General features: G+C 33.0%; 1 protein-coding gene across 1 annotated transcript; it reads right to left on the reverse strand.

Moving 5' to 3' along the window:
• Nucleotides 1–329: 329 nt before the first annotated feature.
• On the reverse strand, nucleotides 330–5602 carry LOC145187740 (uncharacterized). The gene is made up of 5 exons (XM_080064206.2): nucleotides 5199–5602; nucleotides 2934–3502; nucleotides 2277–2681; nucleotides 1800–1919; nucleotides 330–858 (listed from the first exon to the last, which is right to left on the reverse strand). Exons 1-5 carry the CDS (start codon nucleotides 5430–5432, stop codon nucleotides 651–653), a joined length of 1536 nt encoding a protein of 511 aa, XP_079920332.2. The 5' UTR covers nucleotides 5433–5602; the 3' UTR covers nucleotides 330–650.
• Nucleotides 5603–21391: the final 15789 nt, after the last annotated feature.

Consider the following 21391-nt stretch of genomic DNA (forward strand, 5'->3'; position numbering starts at 1 on the left):
ACCCAGCAAAAAATTACACTTCAAATTTGAGAACATACAATAAGTTATTGAAAGAGTGATTGTTATTAATATTTGTTAACAATTACAGCCATGCAGATACTTTCATATATTTTAGATGTAAGAAGCTAAACTAACTAATTAAAACACAAAGAACACAAAATTAGCTTTAAAGATACAAAAAATAAAAAGCTCCAAAAATATATTAAAATAATATGAAAATAAAGATGATATATATACAACTGAATATATATTTTAAAGTTGAAAAAAAGTCACACCTTGCTATATTTATACCCATTACTTACATGGTTCAGTAAAACAACAAGAATTCTTGAAAAAAACAAAACATTCTTACTGCAAGAGCAAAGAATGAAAAACGAATTGCTTTTTATATCCATAGTGAAATAATTGAAAATCAATGAAAAAATACTCAATACATTTTTACAATACCCGCAAGCACCTCTGTTTATATGGCCATATCATACAAAATGTTTTCACTTGCAAAACATCATGCTAAAATATTATAAAGAACTGGATTCATAAAACTTTGAAACCCAACCATTCAAGTTATAGGTGGTATTAGGCAAACCTTCCTTTGCTGTTTTGAACAAGTAATTGTAACAAAAATTAATAATAGATAAATAACAAATAATTCATGATCCAGGCTCAACTGTAAAATACAACGCTTCTTGCAACACTGGATAAATAAGCTTCACATGTTCAGCTCCCCGAATGTTTAGTTTATTCATTGAATAATAATGGATCATTTCTGGAATTGTGTCATAAGGCTTGCTATTCATCCCTAAAATGTACTTTCCATTTTGGCATGAAATCTTTAGATGCATTGTTTCACCTTTGTTCCTTAAAAACAAAATAAACAAATAAGTAACTTGTTACCCTGTTGTTCCTGTGTTATAAACCAATAAAACTCCGGTTTATAGTTCCAAAAACAAAGTTTATTTTATTTTCTTTGTCAAAAACAACAAGATTCTCCACGCAAAAAATCTTTCGCTATTGAAATTGTTGATATTGAGACTTACATTTAAACAAGTTTATCACTTACATTTGCCACCAAAATTCATTTCAAATTTATTATTTAAGATGTCCTGTGTCCTAGCATCTTAAGTTTTTAATTATCATGTCCTTAATGATAGTGATAAGTAATTGGCCGAAAATAATAATCTGTAAATGTTAAGTCCTGTGTCTAAACATATTGGCAAAGTCTTTAATTTGAATAACTAGTAACTAGTGAATAACTAATTAGAATCGGTTGAAGTAAAACACAGAAAATGAGTAAAAATTATCAATGATTAAAATTTTGTTTACATAACAATAGTAGTGACAGTAAAAAACATCTTTTTAAACAATATGCTTACCATTCTGTATGAATATAAACATTCGCACATAAAAGTGATTTACATTTTTATGAGAATTTCAATTGTTTTCTAAAAATTATGAATCTTTAACATTTACAGATTATTATTTTTGGCCAATTACTTATCACTCTCATTAAGGACATGATAATTAAAGAGTTAACAGGTCATGTCGCAGAACAATAGGTTACATCAACAAAACTATGTTTTTTTAATGAATCTTATGATTGAATTTTATTGAAAAATTGGGTAATTCTTCTTTTATTTCATCTTTATAGTCTTATTTTTTAAAGATATATTCATTTAATTTATATTTCAATCATTTTAAATGGTGAGAAAAAATATGCTTATCACCTTTTAAACGTAGTGTTTTTTGTTTTCTTTATTTGATTGCACATATAAAGTATATTCACATAATAGTATAATAACCTGATTGATAGAGAGTAGTTTAACTTAGAGCTTTCACTGTCTCTGATCAGGTAACTACAATCAGGCATTGATTTTAGAAGAGCTTCTGCCTCATCTCTTCGGAGAGCTCCATGAAACCATCTAAAGTAAATGATTTTGAATTTAAAAAAAAAAAAGATTTTCTATGTTAAAAATACCAAAAAAAATAGCTGAACAAAGCTGAAAACAATACCAAAGTTTAAAAATACATAAAAACAATACAATTTTGTTAACAATTTTTAGTATATCATCTGCTTCCATGTCGCTAACCTTCTACTAGATTCCTACCTTGATTCAAATTAATTGTCCTGTCATTCAATGTCACAACAAATGCTGATTACAAAAAATATTACAAAGTAGCAAATAAAATCAAGACTTTAATTCTTACTAAAATGAACTTTTAGTTTAAGTAATTCATGCAACATTCAAGAATAAGAAAATTATATTTTGAAAACCTACCCTTGATTTTTAAGTGGTATTGTTGGATCAATTTCATAATCCTTTGACAAATGAGGTGGTTCTTCTGTTTTAGGTATAGCTACAACATCTTTGTTTGCTGTGGATCGGGCAGGTTTTTGAACTGGATTAGCAACAGATACAGTATTTGGTACAGCAATAGATGAATTTCTTGCAGCTGGAACTGGCTTTTTAGGAGGTTGACTTGTACTTAATGTGGATTTTAATACTGGAGCTGTATCTACGCCTATTGAAAATCGTTTCTCAAAATCAGCTTCTAAGTTTTTCACTTTCCATTCCCATGGGGCATCATAATCACTCTTAGCTGTAGCTATAGAAGCAGAAGCAGGTTTTTTGGGTACAGCCGATGTATTTGGAGCAGGTTGAGGTGATGAATTTTTTAAATTTCTATTAAAAAAATAAATAAGTTATTGAAGCAATCTTCCCATTTTTTCACCAAAAGAATTATTGTGTCAATTTTTTTTTGTCTAAAAATTAATTAAATAACACCAAAGACTCTAAGGATTATTTCCAAATTCTGGTCTATGTATTAAAAAAAAAAAAAGATTTATAAAAAACTTAAAATTTCATGCCTATTCACAATCATGAGGTATGAAACCCCTGAAAATGTTTAACAATCAAAAATAAAAATGATCAAACCCATTTTTGAGCTTTGGCTCAACTCCTATAATTACACGCTCTTCATAAGGCATATCATAAACCTCTCCATCTTCTTCATCAGAGGTTGAGTGATGTTTTGCACTATCCATAACTGTCTGTTTATTTTTATCATACGGTTCTGAATATGTGTCATCATATTCATCAAAGCATTTTGAAATAGATAATTTTTTTGAGTCCCAAGGATCACTATAATCATCTTTTTTCTTAGTATTAACATTGTTAAGAGTAGAACTTTTTTGAGGATCATTTTTAGAACTAGGTTTATTTGAACGAGTATCCCATGGATCTTCATACGCATCAGATGAGTTTAATGATTTGGATTTAGATTCCATACTTTCTTCATCAAAACTTTTTACATTTTTTATTGTTTTAGTAGTTTTTAAATCGGCAAGATCATCAATGTCTTGGTTACCATTTTTTAAAGTAGGAACTTTCATGGCATCAAAAGGGTCTTCATAGGTATCATTTAACTTTGATGGAGATTTAATTTGCTCATTGCTACTACTCTCTTTACTGTCCCACGGGTCTTGATATTCTTCTTTCTTCAGCTTGAGTAAAAAATAAAAAAAAAAGGAATTTTAGAAGTATTGGGTCTAATAAACACTAAAAGTGTTGTTTTTCTAAAAAAACTTAAGCAGCTAAGTGCTTAAATGATGTTGATTGATAGAAAAAATTTCATGACATTATTAAATGACAATTAGCTTTACTTTTCTGCTTTTGTCAACAAATCCACTAAACTTGATTAAAAAAATTCATTAGCAGCATAGTGTGTTTTAATTTTGTTTACAATGATCATCTAGATTGGATTATATGTGCTCTTTGGGCAAACAAAGACTATTTATCTAAGATTGAATGTATTTCCTTAGAAGTAACTAAATGTTTGTATTTTTGTGTGTTGTGTATGTTTACATACATACATACATACATACATACATACATACATACATACATACATACATACATACATACATACATACATACATACATACATACATACATACATACATACATACATACATTAGCAGATATTGCAATTAGCAGATATTGCAATTAAGAAAATGAAGACATATGTAGTCTTTGAGTGATGATTTGATTGGACTTACGTTACTTTTTGACTTTGTCCCAAATTGTAAGAAAGAGATAATGATTGCTGCTCTGAATATACAACTGATCTCAGAAGAGTTGATTCAAAACTTATTGCACACTTTCAAGAAAAGACTTTGTCAGATTTTGAAACTCATTGCACTTAAAGTTGATACAGTTTTTCTTACTTATATTCCAACTACATGGAGTTTCTATGCTGAGCATGCTGCTAAGTTAGCCACAGACTTCGATAACATTCTGACACTTAATGAAGCTAAACAGCAGTTTTTATCTAGAACTGTTGAACATCACAGAAATCTTATGGCCATTCTGTTAAAAAAACTTCAAAACAGAATAAAAAATGATCATTCATTTCTCTTGTAAATACTCTGAAAAAAGTTGTACGGCACTTAAGTATATTGAAATATTTGTATTCAATTAAACTCATGTGAAGTTTAATAAGATTTTATTTTGTAAAATCAAGTAAGCCCATGAATATAAAAATCAAGTTATGAGAGTGTTTTCTCAGGATAACCAATTAATATAATTGTCAAATTAGGAGAATGATTCTTTTGGATAATTAAAAAAGTGATGTTGCAAACTTTTTCACATATAAGTCTTTACTTAATATTTTAATTAAAGAAATAAAAGCTTCACACAGAAAAACACAACAATGTCAGAGAGTAATAAGAAATGGAAGCATAATATAAAAAACATTTGTTTAATCATTTTTTTACTTTTGATTTCAATACATATTTAATATGTATTTAAAAATTATAAACCTATTTTCTAATCAATATTTTATAAATTTATTGTCAAAACTTTTAAACATCCCTCGATTTTTCTGACTTAGATTTTTAATATACTTCATTTGTCAAATTATGTTTAAATCTTTGTCACATGTTTAAAAAAAAATACAATAAGTTTTACATAAACTTTTAAAAACTTAAGAATAGTTCACACTATTTAAGAAAGATTTATATTGTAAACTATTCTTGTGTAGTGATAAATTTTTGAGTGAATAAGTTAACAAAATTAAATGCTTGGTTGGTTAAAATTCATACAATCACACGTATACACACAGGCAGTTGGTCACTTATGCAAGCAACAAAAACTAATGTTCTGAAAAGAAATGCTATTTTAGTAAGATTAGAAAATTACCGTCAGTTTTTTCGTTGATAAAGGTGAACTTGAAGTGGCCGGACGAGGAGGTGGATAATTTGGAATCAATTGCCTAGTGCCAGCCAGACCTGGAGGTTGGGTAGAACACGATTCAGTGGGATCCACATACCCTTCATCTTCATCTGATGTATTGCTTCCAGCTGTGTCAGTAGTGGGTTTTTTTGTAGGTTTTTTGCCACCAAATCTAAATAATTTTCCCAAATTTCCAGCCATACTGAGATCAATACTTTTATTTTAGATTAGAGCAGTGCTACTTTTCATGAAAATGTTTTTTGTTGTATAATTATTGGTTTTTTTTTTGTTTTGTTTTTTTTGTTTTTTTTTTTTTTACAACTCCACCATTTTGGATAAGTGCTTCTAGAGATGTGGAGCTGATGGTTACATATTATTTTATTACTTCGGATACCCCTCCGGCTTAGATGTATTTCCTTAAATTCAACCAGTCATCAAATTCAGTTTAAATGATATTCTCTTCGCTTCAATAAAAAATCTGAAACTCCATAATTTTTTTTTAAACGAAATTATTTAATTATTAGATCTTTTTTTTGGTTTTTCCTTTGCAAATTATTTTTGCTTCGTCGCTTTTCTAGCATCAAATTTAGATTTATTTAGGCAATATTGAAGAAATGTAGTAAAAAAATAACTAGTGATTAAAAATCTTATTCAGTTTTATTTATACAATTTTTATAATCCTCTTTATAAATAAAGAAAAAAGAATTTAGGTCGCACAAACATTATCTTATATTTATTTTTTTGGTAGACAAATATTCGTCTACCAATTTAAAAAGATATAACTACAGAAGCCTAATATATAGATGGAGCCCAGCTGCTTTTATCATCGCTGAAACTATCATGGTAGTTTGATTGCCCGATAGTTATAACCGATCTACTGTTATCATTACCGCGTCACACACCATCATTTTACGAGCAAAGTAATTTTTTAGAAGTTAATTTGCTGCTATCTCTGCTTCTTTCTTTTTTGTCTTTCATTTTCTCTTCTCTCTTTTTGTTTCTCTTTTCTTCTCTCTTTTTGTTTCTCTTTTCTTCTGTCCAACTCTGTTTACCATTTTACAACCGTTGCACAGTGGGACGAAATCCCGATTTCGTGACCAAAATTCCCAAATTACATACACGAAGGTTTTCGAGGTCGCTGATTACGAATCTGAGGTCAGATTTAAAAAATTCAAAATGGATGCTCCAATATTGCTGCCAAAACTGTTCATACGTTGAAAATATGAAATCTAATGTAGTTTGGTTTTCGAGATCATTGCTTATGATTCAGGAGTTAAATTAGAGCAAAAACATTGTTAAATTATTTCCAAATTTACGCTATTAATAAAAAATTAGAAACTTGTAATTTTAGTTTTATTATTTTTTTTTAATTGGTAAAAGATTAAGTCTCATATATGTAAAAAAATTGTTTATTTAATCCTAGTAACAAAAACACGTATGTCATATTCATCAATGTTCGAATCATTCGATTCGGAATCTGATGTTGAACCACTTGTATCTAAATCGGAATCGTTCCTTGTCTCTTGTCTGGTGACTTCAGGTTGTTTTAACAATTGTAAAGCTTCTTGATGTAGAGATTTTGCCGGTCTCTGGGGCAATTTCCTGATGCTCGAGAGGGGTTGTTAACGTGACATCTTTAACAACTCGAGCAGCATGTACTTGACCAGAAGTCCTTAAACTCATTTGAGCAGCATATGCCAATTCTTCTGTAGAAAAAGTAGAACTTAGTTATTGAGTCTTTCGTCTCTTTGATCTATCACTAGATGAAGCAAAGGATTGCGAAGGTCGCCCACATGTTCCTTTTTTATTATCATTCTTCACAATCTTCTAATTTGTTGTGCATTCAGTATTGGATAATTTTGAAAATTGTACGGTGCCCTTCAATCATTGTTCTTTTTTTTTCAGAAAAAAATCTTCCCATCTTCCTGCTGCTCTCCATCTCAATCGTAAATTTGCAAATAACCGTGATAATGACATTTCATCCTCGCCTACTTGTATCAGATGTTCCGTTTTTTTGAAAATTGCATCTGTCAAAACATCAATGATGAATTTATATTCATTTTTAAAACTGTCTTTCACCTTAAAGAATATATCTTTTCTTGACAATTCCATATTTGAAGATTTGGAAGACTCTGTAAAAAAAACAGTTATAACGTCTGAGAGTTCTTTGAGGACTATTTTAAAAAATTTTGAGATTATCATAAAACGGAACGAGAAGTAACTTGTAAAGCATATATTTAAAATAATAAATTATTATATTAAAATGTAATTAGTGCCATTAAACAATGTTAATTCACTAATTTCCATGACCATTTTCAGACATTAATCTATGTTAATAGAATAATGTCGCACCACGCATTCCTCCATAAAAACTTGTCTCACTATTAAAATGGCACTCAATGGCAGCCAGTTTTTTTATATGTTATATTTAACACTATACACTATCAGTCCCTTGTCGAAAGAAGGTGGATAACCGCGGTTAAATTTTTAAAACGGCATTAGAAAATCGATTTCAGATAAAAAATTTACAATTTTTTATGTTTACTTGTCGCGCGATTTAAATATTAAAAAAATGAAATATATAGGGAAAAGGCGGTTCCAGGACATCGACCCCTTCCCATACTTAAGGATGCATAAAAAAATGGTGAACACTTCATATCATGTTCTTGGACAAAACCAATACTTAAGAGTCGTCTTTAAAAATCAAGAAGAAGTATAAAAATAATCATGTTATTTCTATACCAGTTCTTCAAGATGCCTGTTCTTCTTTATTGCCTTGTTTTGTAATGTCCGATGGCCAAGGTGTGAATTCCGTCTTCTAAGATGAATCTTTTGTCGTCGTTAGCGCTGAGTGCTACTTTGTTGATTTCTTCGGTGTAGACATCGTGATGACGTGATCGGAAGACGTTCATGGTGGTGAGTTTTTCTGTCTTGTTCATTAAGCAGTCGTAGTAGTCTTGATGAGTGATGTGATTTTTAACAATGCACTTCTTAACACCTTTGCATTTTTTATGTTCTTGATCATCTATTTCTTCAGGGATGTAGTAAGAGTAGAGTTTAGGTCGAAGACCAACAAACTGCGTGATTTGCTTTCCACCGGTTTCATCTTTGAACTTGCCAATGATCTTTTTATTTTCGCCTACTTTGAATCCAGCGTTTTGAATGGCGGGATGATCTTTAGGAAAGTCGCTCGTGTCAAATTTTTCAAGTACGTCATCAGCAATGTCTTGATAAAAATCATCTGTTTTGATTTCGTAAATGAGCGAGTCAGTGTCGGTCATGAGTAGTTTTGCACGATCGTCGTATTTAGGCTTGATGTAGTCATAGTGGTGTTCAAACATGAGTGTTTTGCTGATGTCAAGGATGCTCATTCCCAAGTAAACGGGTTTGTCGTAAGTGACTTGTGTTTTCTTCATATGAATTGCGATGAGTTTTTCATCAAAAATGGTGTACCGATCATATCGAGGGCTTTTGGATAATTTTAAGGCTTCTTTTTTAGTGGTGACCAGTTTAATATCGACATGCTTTAGAATATTCTCCATGGTTTTTCCAAACACGGAGTTGTTCATGAGTTTAAAGAATTCTTTTTCAAAGTCAATGTATTTTTTCATGAAGGGTTCTTCTTCAAAGGTGATTCCTCAATGAATTTTGGTGATGGCTAAACCCAATCGTTCATAGAGTTTTAGGTTTTCGTGATGAACGACGTATTTTTCTTTGTTGTTTAAATTGGGAACGAGCTTATCCACTTTTCCAATGGTTAGTCTTTCAGGAGCCAAAGGGTAGTTGTTGTGCAAATCGTGAAGCTCTTCAGGATAATCTAAATCAACTTCGAGAATGCAAGGCATGGATTTCCAATTTAAAAGTTCCTCTTCAGTCATCCATCTGAATTCTCTAACAGGAAGAGGTTTGCTCATGGCCCACCCATAAAGGTTATTAGCGTCTAAGTACTGAATGAATTTCGATGGTTGTGAAGGATCATAGTTTTTCATGTATTTGTTATTAGCGTTTCCAAGTCGGTTTGAGATCATGCATATTCCACCGCGTATCCCTCTTTGAACCATGAGAAGCATGTATGAGGTGTAATACCAAAGAGGGTCTAGACCGTAATTTTCTATGCAAGTGTCTCTGAAATTTTCAAAGACATCAGCTAAAATGAGCACGTCTGAGATGTTGTACAGCTCGTGATAATCTTTAAACGTTTTGCATCCAAATACGTTCCAAACGTTTTGCGCATGCGCGTAGTCTTCATCGCTGATGTGTTTTTCGTCTAGTTTAGAGTAAAAGGCTTCTTTGGGTGGCAATTGTGTTTCAGAGAATTTTTTAATGGAGTCCACCCATTCGTAAGGGTAAACACCTTTTCTTAATAGCAAATCTCGTTTTGCTCCGCTGTGGAATGAATTCAAGTTTTTGCACATGATGTCTCCTTTTTTAGATCTTCTATGAGCGCAATCTTCACAATTGTCTTTACATTTGCATTTTTTACCTTTCTTAACCATACAGTCCTTTTTGCATGTTTTTGGATCTAATTTTGAGCACTCCTCACACAAATCTTTAACAAGGTTGTCAGTTAAATCTTTTAAAGGGCTTGACATGAACCTGTAGCTGTCAACGAACCGTAAATCTCTATACACTATTTTTGGTTTACCTTTCTTATCAATAGAATCTCTCACTTTGATGCTTTTTGAGAAGCTGATGTATTTTTCTTCGTTATTAGGTATACAAGTGATCTTTCCTTTTTTTCCACCTAATCTCTTGATGAACAAATGGCTGTCATAGCCAGACAAGTTATGAAAGACAACGGGAATAAATTTTGGAATTTTATAATCCAAGTTGCATTTCTTATGAGCAGCACCACGGTACTTTCCAGTCAAATGGCAGTGATCCCATACTTTATCACCGTTAAGATCTTTTTTGCAAATATGACATTGGGTAGCAGCCTCAAAATTCTTTTTATCCTTATCAGTCTCTATTCTCTTATTTTTCCATTGTTTTTTGTAGTAAATCGCTATCGTTCCAAATCTTTATAAAGTTAGCTTCAAGCATGGTAACAAATTTTTGAGCAACGTCGTCATCATCACTTTCTGCTGTATACGTTTCAAGCTTTCCCTTGTAAATGGTTTCGTCGTAGCATTTGATATAATAGACGATGGAGCTTGGAACATGCTTTTGACATTTTTTGGTATATGACTCTATTATTATACTCAGTGTTGTCATCGATAGGTTTGATGAAACTTTCAAAGTCGGCATAGACGCAGTACGGAACTCTCATACTATTGTTGTAGTTTTTAAACTCAAGGGTCGACCCTTCTTTTGGAAGATCGATTCTCATAGGCGCGTTATCATAGCAGTATTCTCGATGTTTTTGAAGCTTTTCTTCTTGGTCATAGCCATGCATGCACCTTCTGCAAAAATATCTTTTATGTTGATGTTTTGATGTTGAAGAACGAGCAAACCGACTGAAATTTTTAATGAGGCAATAATGGTTGTTTTCTTCGTTTGAAATATACAACAAATCAACACAGTGCTTTCGATCATGAAATTTGGATATTTGCATAGGTTGAGGTTTATTCATTTCGTAGTGAAAGACGTTCACGCTGATGTCAGGATTATTTTTCTCAAACTTTTCGACTTGAGTCACCTTTAAAGGAAACTCCATCCCATCCCAATTCAGCTCTTCTGATTTTAGAACCAAGTCTTCATCAATTCGTTCGTTATGCGTATTTTTCATGTTAAGCGCTCTGGTGACAGACCATTTAAAGCATTGGTTGTCCTTGTTTACCATGTTGATGATCGCCTTTTTGTCTTTTAGCTCTTTAGACAGCTCAATATAGGAAGAACCCTTGAAAGGTTCATAATCGATAAATCTGATATCCATTCTTAAAATCTTTGACATGGTACAATTGGATCCCATCTTGTTGTAATTAGCGCTTCGCTCCAAGATTTTTTCTTCCATTTCGCTCATTAACTCTCTTACATCTGTACCCTCCAATATAATTTTCAAGTTGGATGAAAAGTGAGCCATCTGAGTAGTCTCTTCACCTGTTAAGATGCTTACGCGAGTCATTTCACAGATTAAAACAATTCTTACTCTGGTGTTTCTTTCTCCTTCCATGGTTTGAATGGCAGACTCTCTTACCAAATTAAAAAAGGATGCAAGGTCTTGATATCGAGAAGAAGGTGTGTAAGAAAATAGTCTAGCAGCACGCTCTGCTGAATGTTCAGTCATATTAAACTTTACTGTAAAAGGCTTTGACTCGGGATGTTTATACACTGTTTTTAATACAAGTGATTTGATAGACTTTATCTTTTCATTGATTTGATCCACTGATTCGTTTACCTTATTCTTGACTACTTCAGGAACGTAAGGATCTATCCATTCTTTAATATCATTAAACTTAGTTTTAACATAGGACGTCACACTTTTTGCAACTGCCGTCAGACTTGAAAAAAATGAAGGTCTTGGTGGAATGACTGGTTTTGGTGTCATGACAGGTGATGAATCTAAAACCGGCTCATCAAGGATGTGATTTGAAGCGATGACAGGTCTTTGAATATTAGGATTTTGCAAATGAATTGGTTTCGGAGCAATAGGAGGTTTTACCACAGGTCTTGGTGGAATGAACAATGGTTTAGGAGCAATGACAGGTTTCGGAGCAATGGGTGGTTTTATCGCTGCGGAAGGTTTGACAACAAACTGCACTTTTGTCGGCTTTATTGAAACTTTTGTCGGTTTTACAGAAACTTTTACAGGTGGTTGAACAAACCTAACCACTGTAGGGCTATCATTAACAGGCAAAGGTCTCGCCTCAGTCGTTCGTCGACGAGGAGCAGGACCATACCCAATGATGGGTCTTGTTGTTTTAACAGCCTCAACAAGCTCTTCCCTAGTCATTCTGGTATATCCTTTTATAGCTCTTTCTTTAGCATCCCTTCTTAATGATGCCATTGATACTTTTCGATCTTTCACAGTTTTACTTTCCATTTTTATTACGGAAAGATTTTTCTTTATACCACTTTCAATTTTTCGCTATTTAGCGGTAGTTTTTGCTTTTTGCTTTTTAGCATCAGTTTTATCACCCATTTTATTAATGGAAAGATTTTTTTCGATGCATTCAAGTTTTCGCTCTTTAGCAATTAATTCTGGTTTTGAAGAATAGATACTCATTTTTATCATACTAAGATTTTCTTTAAGTCAATTCAATTTTTTTAAATCTTGGCACACTTTCAGCATATTTTCTTCTTCGAAAAGTTTTTACCGTTTTTTTAATTCTCCCGTGAAAAGAATTAAAAAATTATTTGGAAAGACGTGAATACATATTTTTAATCTCTCTAATATGTTCAGTGATTTTACGACAATTATTACGTCCGCTAGCATTTAGTTTCCAATTTGTTCCTATCAGGAATTTATTACGCAGATCAATGTCTTCTTTTATATTTCTGATCACTTCTTCAAAAGGTGCTACTTCAACCATTTCTTTGAAAATGATTCGATGTTCCTTTGGAAGTTTTCTTATGTTTTTTAGAAATTTAAGCAAACTTTTTGATTTAGCCGTATCAGAAGTTGGCTCAAAGCTATCATCAAGGGCATTTAAAATATCATCCTTTTGCATGCTTTCCATCTTTTTATTTATGCCAAGAATTTTATTTAAGTCAATTTTTTAACATGACAAAAGTTAAAAAATCAATTTTGCTGCTTTTTACGTTTTTCTAGCTTTTCAGAATTTAAAAATTCAATCTTGATTCCATTATCCAGCTTTCCATCTCGACGCTCTAAAATTTTTTTTCCATCTCAACAAATTTTTCAAATACGATGTTGTATATCTCATTTTATTATAACAAGATTTTTTTTAAGTCAATTCAAAAAATCATGATTCTTTAGAATGTTCACCAATGACTGGTCTTGTGTTTTTTATTGCTTTCACAAGCTCGTCCTTTTTCATTTCCGAGTAACCCTTTATCGCATGGCTTTTACCTAATTCACGCAATTCTTTTAACGTTTTGCTATCCATTTTTATTCAGATTAAAAACTAATAAACAGCAGTCATGTTGGTTCCGTCTGAAACAAATTTAAGCAGTTTGTCAGAGATCACCACTGCAAAAATAACGGTATTTGCAATAGTTGAAGTTCGAAATTTAAGGTTTACCACTAATTCAGCTGTTTCCGACGCCACTCTTTCTTTTTGCTTGCTGATATCCACAAAGAACAACGGATATAATTTTATATATTCAAGCAAGCTTAACCCAGATTGACAAACAAGTTCATTTGTACCGTAATATTTTTTATCAAAAGAGAACGCATCTGAATAAGCCATAACCACTCTCTTTTCTCCAAAATTCAAGTCGTAATTGTAATTTGGATACTTTATTCCATTAACAGTCACGTAAAAATTGCTAACATCACAATGGTCGAATAGTGACGGATTAACTGTTTGACTGGAATTTCTGTTTGTCTGAAGTCCGAACAAGATAAATCTTGGAATGCTTTTGTCAGTGACTCTTCCAAGCGACCAGGTAAATTCTGTTTGACCGGCTGGAATAAGCTGTCTTTCACATTTGTTTGATTTATAAGCCACTTGAATGGGAATTTTTTGAGCTATTAAATTCATGAAATCAGTCTTTTTCGAAATATCCAATTCAACGCGAGGCATATAAAGTCTGAATTTTTTAAGGTTGATCATTCCTGCACTAACGCTCTCAGCTCTATAAATCGCATCATCACATTCTTTCTTTGTAAAGGTGATGGTATGTCTAAACCCATAAACAACTTTGTCATAGGTTTCGCAAAATCCAAAAATGTGTTTCAACGGAATTTTAAACGAAAAAGCTCCAACGGATGTAGTGTCTGCAAACAAGTGGTCTCGTCTAACATTGAATCCTGAATTTCCAACAAGATTTGACGTATCCATATACCACATTTGCTTTAATCCATCAGCAAACTGAAATCCATAAGGATATTTCATCAATCCAAGTATGGTGGTGGCTGGACCTGGATACATCACTCTTTCCACTTGCTCTCCCGACAAGTCATAAGTCACATCATTAAACAAATACATCAAAGCGTTGTTCACCAGTGCAATGTTGTCTTTAGCATCGTAAAAGGTTCCATCGCTCTTTTTCAACACTCCTTCAATAAGAATGTAAGCCTCTGATGGTACTGTTTGAATCGATTGACAGTCAGTCTCAAAAGTAATGGTGCCTGAAGAATTTAAATCGAGATTGGTTGGAAGATACTCAAAAAAATCAACTTTTTCAATACCAATATCATACTCTGGGTTCTCAGTAACTCTTTATCGCTCAGTACTTATCATTTTTTATATAATAAAAAAATTATTTAATTCATTTAAATGTCTCTTATCGCAAGCCATCGCAACTTTATAACAAGCCATCGCAACAGAATGCTATCTTCATGCTATTTTCATACCCTGTCCTATTTTCACCAGGTCTTGAATTCGAATCGCGTTCTTTTTAGACATTTTATTACTTTGAATAGATGAACCAGTCTTCAATTTCTCAATGGTCTCTTTACCTTTGTTAATAGCCACGTCTTTAGCAGCGGAGATGGCTGAAAGGGCTAACTCTGTCCCAGCAGATTTTGCAGCTGTAATCGCTTCTTGTCCAATTTTACTTGTAGCAGCATTTTTAAGCAAATTCACTGTTGCTTTTGACACACTTGACGCAGCTGCTCTTTTTATGAAATTTTTAATCATGTCCACAATACCACCTCCACCAACAACGTTCTTTTTCACATATCTTCTTTTGTTCACAATGAGCATTTTTTAAATAAAAACAATTTTTTAAATAATTTTATCAATAGTCCTCATTAACGATTTATATTCCTCTTTATTAATCTCTCCTTGTCTCAACAGCTCATCGCAAATAGCAACAGCCACATTTCTTGACTCTTTATTCCCAGCATGCCATGCAGCAATACTCAATTCAAGCTTTTCCACCAACGCATTAGGATCGCCTGGAAGAATAATGACACCACGACCTTTTTTACCTTTTTCAATACGCATCATTTTTTCCCAAATAGGAGCAATAAGTTGCTGATACTTTGATCTTCTTGATGATTTCGGTTTATGCGGTTGTGAATCAGATCTTATAGCATCACTATCCATTAAAATTTTTCATAATTTTGCAAATCTTCATCGGTATAGCTCTTTGGCATTGTTAATTCAGTCATCAGTTCCCAAAGACCTTTTGTTCCTTCATACCTTTCATCACCAACAATGATATCATTTCCATCTATTTCAACCTCCATTTTTCCAATGTACATTTTATCTCCAACTTTGTTCACTTCGAAAGGTCTTTTCTTTTTTTGATCGACTGACAGGCTTTTGATCATCTTTTCATTGCTCTCGATGATCGGCTTGAACAGCTTGCTCACATCAGCTTGAAAATTCGTATCTGAAATGTTGTCATTCACGCTGTTCTGATAAATTCTCTTTCGTCTGTCATTAATTTCTTTCACAATTTCATCCCTTTTATTCAGGTCTTGTATTTTAAAGAAAAACATCTTTTTAAAATACGTGGAAAAAAACATAAATTGGTTTTACGACTACGTTGATCCTTTCTTAAACATGTTATTGAACGTTTGAATCGCATCTTCTCTTCCTTTTTGGATCAAGTTTTCTTTAGTAACTTCATCTATTCCGTTTTTGGCTTTGACTCGTATTTCCTCCATCAAGGATTTAAATTTTTGAAGCTCACCAAGAATCAATTGAAACTCTGAATCGCTTATTTTCCCGTCCATCAACGCTTTGGAAATGTGCTCGCTGATCGTGTTCAATTTCGACTCGGCCAACACTTTGATCTTTTCATGTTTTTCCGCTTTCAATGCCATCTTTTTATTCACTTGCCCTCCGACAATGGATAAAAAACCCATGCCAATAGCCACACCTTCACATGCAATCGCTGCAGGACTGGCAATAATGGTTGATAAAAGACCAATTCCAGTCACACCCAATGCTATGCACAATCCCTGCATTGTATTATCCACATTAGAAATGATCCTAAACACACGATGATACTTTTTGCTCAGATGAACTCGCTTTGCTTTTTCACTCTCTATCTCTTTCTGAATTTCGCTTATTTTATGAAGACGGTAAACATGCCCTCCTTCTTCTATAGGAGCTGATGGAAGAACTGGATAAAGTTTTTCATTCAATATTTCCATTTTTATTAAGCGAAAAAAACTATTTTAAATCAATGTAACTAATCTTACAAAGTTTTTCTCCTTTTTTAACAATCACGTCCTGTTTGCTGTTACTATTCACGTCCATAATAACATCATCTACAGACTCTGAAATAATAACTTCGTTTTTTCTATAATTCAATTGATCAGTAATTTTATTCATTAATGTTATCACTGCAACACCTTTCTCCAAATTCAGCCCAATGGATAAAGCTATCATTGTATGTGAGAGAGCAGCAAATTTAATGTCTTTCTGGGCAAAAATCTCATACTGTTCGTTAACGTTGAAATAAGGTGGATGATCTAACGTTTTCGTAGACACAATAATGTTGTTTGGTCTTCTTTCCTCCAACTCTCTAACCCTCTCTTCCAAAGTTTTTAATTGCAAATCCAAACTGTGGACTTCTGCTGAGGCAACATTTCTAAAAAACTTGTGAGGAGCATGCATTTTACATATTAAAAATAAATTTTTAGATCATTTTTGCAAACTTAACAATTCATTATTATCTACCCATGAATTAAACGAGCCTGGATATCCCAACCATTTGACTAACAACTTGCTCTTGGTTTTGCGAATGATTTTTTCAATTCTGAATATGTCTTGATGTGTCTTTTGCATCTCCTGCTCGTAAAAGGTGCCTTGAATTTCTTCACCGTTAGCGTCAGAGATTTTATACGTGGGCGGATTCGTATACTGAACTTTCAACACGGTAAAAACCTCCTCTGTCCATCTCGGTGTATACCCCTTTTCAAAATGTGATTTCTTTTTAGTGATCCTCACTTTATCTCCAATGGAAAATTTAGGTTCTTGTCTTTCTGTTCCCACCTTTCCATTTAGATTCATCCAGACCTTATATTTATTCTTTTCATCGCTAGCTTCAACTGGAGTCATTTTAATGGAAGAGTGTTTTGTGTTGTTGTAATTTTTTACCATCTCATCCAAAACGTCAATGTATTTATTGGTGTTGTTAGCTGAAAAATATTTAAACATTTTCTCTTTCATTGTTCTATTCCATCGTTCAACAACAGAACTTTTTTCTTCATTTTCAGTGGAGTATAATTGCACACCTAGAGCTTTTACATGCTTGTTATAAAACTCTTTTCCTTTATCCACCCACAATTTGACACACTTTCTCTCCTCAAATATTTTGCTTAGAGCGTTAGCTACATCAACTCCAGTTTTACTCTTTAACGGAACAATCCATCCATACTTTGAAAACACATCGATCACCATGAGCAAGTATTTAATTCTGTTGTTGAATTTTGAAAACGACTGCATGTCAACCAAATCTGCAGCCCATATTTCATCTATGTCGTTCACAAACACTTTTCTTCTTCTGAAATGATGTATTACTGGTTTATGAAGCTCGTTTGCAAGTTGATCCGTCCATTTCAAATCACTCACACCAAATCCTTTTGTTGCTGAAGATGATCTATGAGAAGAAACAAACTTGCATTTGGTTATCCCACAAGAACCACAAGTTCCTTTCAACATATGTCTGTTGTTTTTTGTCATCTCCTTTTTCAAGTGAATGGTTTCAGTCTCTCTTTTGCATTTAACGCAGTACATTTTAACATATATAAAAAGGTTTATATAAAAATGGAAGTGATGAAATTGTCGTGTAAAATTGGAAAAACCAAAAGAAACAACAGCAAGCTTTTACCAAGAAGCATTCGAGGAATCATCGTTGGAAAATCTGGATATGGAAAAACAACGTTGCTGCTCAATTTACTTCTTAGACCGGGATGGCTCAATTACAACCGATTGTATGTCTTTGGCAAATCCCTTTTCCAACCCGAATACAAGATACTCAAAAGGTCCTTCGAAAATAAACTTCCTAAAAAGGATATTGTTGATTTGTTAACGGATGATGTACAAGACGAAATGGAAAAATTGAATTTAAACCCTGAAGATGTTATTGAGGAAATTTCAAAAAAATATTCCGACAATGATGATATGGAGTGTCAATTCTTTGAAACGGCTGATGATGTGCCTGAACCTGAATCCTTAGGCTCGACCAAAAACAATTTGATGATCTTTGACGATTTGCAATTAACCAATCAAAACAAGTGCGAAAAATATTACATCCGAGGAAGACACTCTAACGTCGACTGCTTTTACCTCGCTCAAAACTATTTTGAGATTCCAAGACATACCATCAGAGAAAATGCTAACTTTATTTGCCTCTTTAAACAAGACCAAAAAAGCGTTAATCACATTTATCAAGATCACGTTTCCTGCGATATGAAAATAGAAGAGTTTAAAACCTTTTGCAATCATTGCTGGAATGAACCTCACGGATTTGCCGTCATCGATCTCTCTTCTAAAAAGAACGAGGGAAAGTACCGAAGCGGATTTGACGATTTTTTATTTTTCTAAAACAATTTAAAAAATAATTCTTATTTAAAAAATGTCAGGTATAATCATCAATGTAGATGGAAAATCAAGTGTTATCACCACTGATTTTTTGGATAAAATCGTTTTTGACGAAGGAAAAAGTTATGAAATGGCTTTTCTCGGTCTTGAGACTTACAACAGCATTCCAAATGTAAGCAGTAAAAACAATTCTTTCAAATACAGCATGAACAATGGAGCTCATTGGGAGAACATTATCATTCCATCAGGAAGCTATGACATTAAAGACATCAATGAGTATTTGCAAAGGTCTATTTTAAACACAATAAAAACAGCTCAACGTGGAAGTTATATTATTGCAAATAAAATTAATTACTCTCCAAACAACCTTCAAATTGGAATCAATCTTAATACTTTAAAATCAACCATTAAACTTGGTTTGAATTATTTGATTGACTTTAACGTGGAGAATAGCATCTCTTCAGTTTTAGGGTTTACTAAAAGAAAATTAAATTCCAATTCCGAATACGAGTCGGATCATATCGTTAGAATTTCAAGCATTAACACCATCAGAATCGTTAACAACGTTATCGGATCATCCTATATTAATGGAACCCAATTAAATTGCATTTACTCCTTTTATCCAAATGTTAGTCCAGGCTTTAAAATTATCGAGAGACCAATGCATTTGATTTATCTTCCTGTTAAACTGTTTGAAATTTCAACAATGGTTACTCGCATCATTGATCAGAATGGAGATTTGGTTGATTTTCGTGGAGAGGATATTACAATACGATATCATATTCGAGAAGTGAAATAAATAATTTTTTAATACATAAAAAATGAGCAATTATCAAAATATCAAAATTAATATCTCGCAGAGCCAATCTGATAAAATTAAAAAAGCCATTCAAGACAAAACCAATGCTAGCATTAAGCTTTCTCATCAAGACTTGAACGGTAAACATGTTCTCGCTATCACTAATGCGCAATTGAACAAAATTAGAAAAGTGTATGAAGCTGGAAAAGGGGTTACTCTTAAATTGAGCAAAAGACAAATTGCATACAACTCGAAAGTCGAAGGTGGCTTCATTGGGGCTCTTTTACCGTTATTAGGAACTCTAGCCACAAAGGTTGTTCCTGCTCTTGCCACTGGTCTGCTTTCAGGTGTTGGAGCCTCTGCCGGCTCTGCTATGGTTGACGAAATCGCTGGGCGAGGTCTTTTTTACATGAGCAAAAATGGAAAAGGAATGAAGATAAAAACTGTAGGTGGAGGTGGATTGTTTATCACCCCATGGACTAAAAATGTTCACGGTGATGGACTCTTCATTAAAACTGGAAAAGGTTACAAACGTATTAGCACTGGTTTTGGTTTATTGCTCGGACCCAATTCACCCTTCTCAAACATCCCCTTTTTAGGCGCCATTCTCTGAAACTTCTTTCACCTTTTTTCAAAAACTTGGATAAACTTTTTAAGAAATTTAAAAAAATGATCGACTTTCAATGGATTGACGTAGAAGGAATTGTTTTACCTAATGAGGCTTTAACTAACTTTCAATTGATAAAGGCTGCTAAACAGTTAAAATTGAAAAACTTTCGAGGTGTTTTTGTGAGGGATGATTTACCAAAAAAGACAAGAAAAAAAGAATGTCGAATCGTAAATACGGGAGATTCAAGCACTGGTGGGTTTCATTGGGTGGTTGGTTTAAAGACGGTGATAAGAAATACAGTTTTGACTCTTATGCTCAACCTCCTCTTGTAGAGCTCATTGATTATTTAAAAAGTCCTATCTTTTACAACAGCGAAAGGGTTCAATTTGGTAACACTTCTTATTGTGGTCATTTGTGTCTTTACGTTTTAAAAAAATTGAATGAAGGGCTTGATTTTCAAGAAGTTATCAATACCTTGTGGTGAAATTTTTAAAGAATAAAGTTTTTTAAAAATAACAAACCATGGAGAATATTCTAAAACGAGTTGATGTTAGACTCGTCACCACGAAAAAAGATGCTCTAAAATTATCCAAAAGTCCACGATATGATCGAAACACCATTTTTGATGAAAACCTAATCGCGGTTCATATGAAAAGAACAAATGTCTACTACGACAAGCCTGTTTTCTTGGGAATGAGCATCCTGGACATCAGCAAAACACTCATGTTTAAGCATCATTACGACTACATGAAGCCTAAATACGGGGATAAGCTGAAATTGTTAATGACTGATACTGACTCGCTCTTTTACGAAATAGAAACGGAAGATTTTTATCAAGACATTGCCGCAGATGTGGAGAGCAAATTTGACACGAGCGAATTTAAAAAAGATCATCCTGCCATTCAAAACGTTAGATTCAAAGTGGGTTTGAATAAAAAAGTTATTGGAATGTTCAAGGACGAGGCTGCTGGCAAGCAAATTAAAGAGCTTGTTGGGCTTCGACCTAAACTCTACTCCTATGAGGTATTTAATGAAAAAGAAGAACACAAAAAATGCAAAGGCATTCAGAAATGCGTTGCTGAAAATCGCATCACTCACCAAGATTATAAAGACTGCTTAATGAACAAGACAGAAAAGCTCACAGCCATGAATGTTATCCGTTCCCATCTTCACGATGTCT

The sequence above is a fragment of the Hydra viridissima genome, unplaced genomic scaffold (genome assembly GCF_058129835.1).
Source record: "Hydra viridissima isolate aposymbiotic clone 2 unplaced genomic scaffold, HvirCarnegie_v1 scaffold_1, whole genome shotgun sequence".
NCBI lineage: Eukaryota > Metazoa > Cnidaria > Hydrozoa > Anthoathecata > Hydridae > Hydra > Hydra viridissima.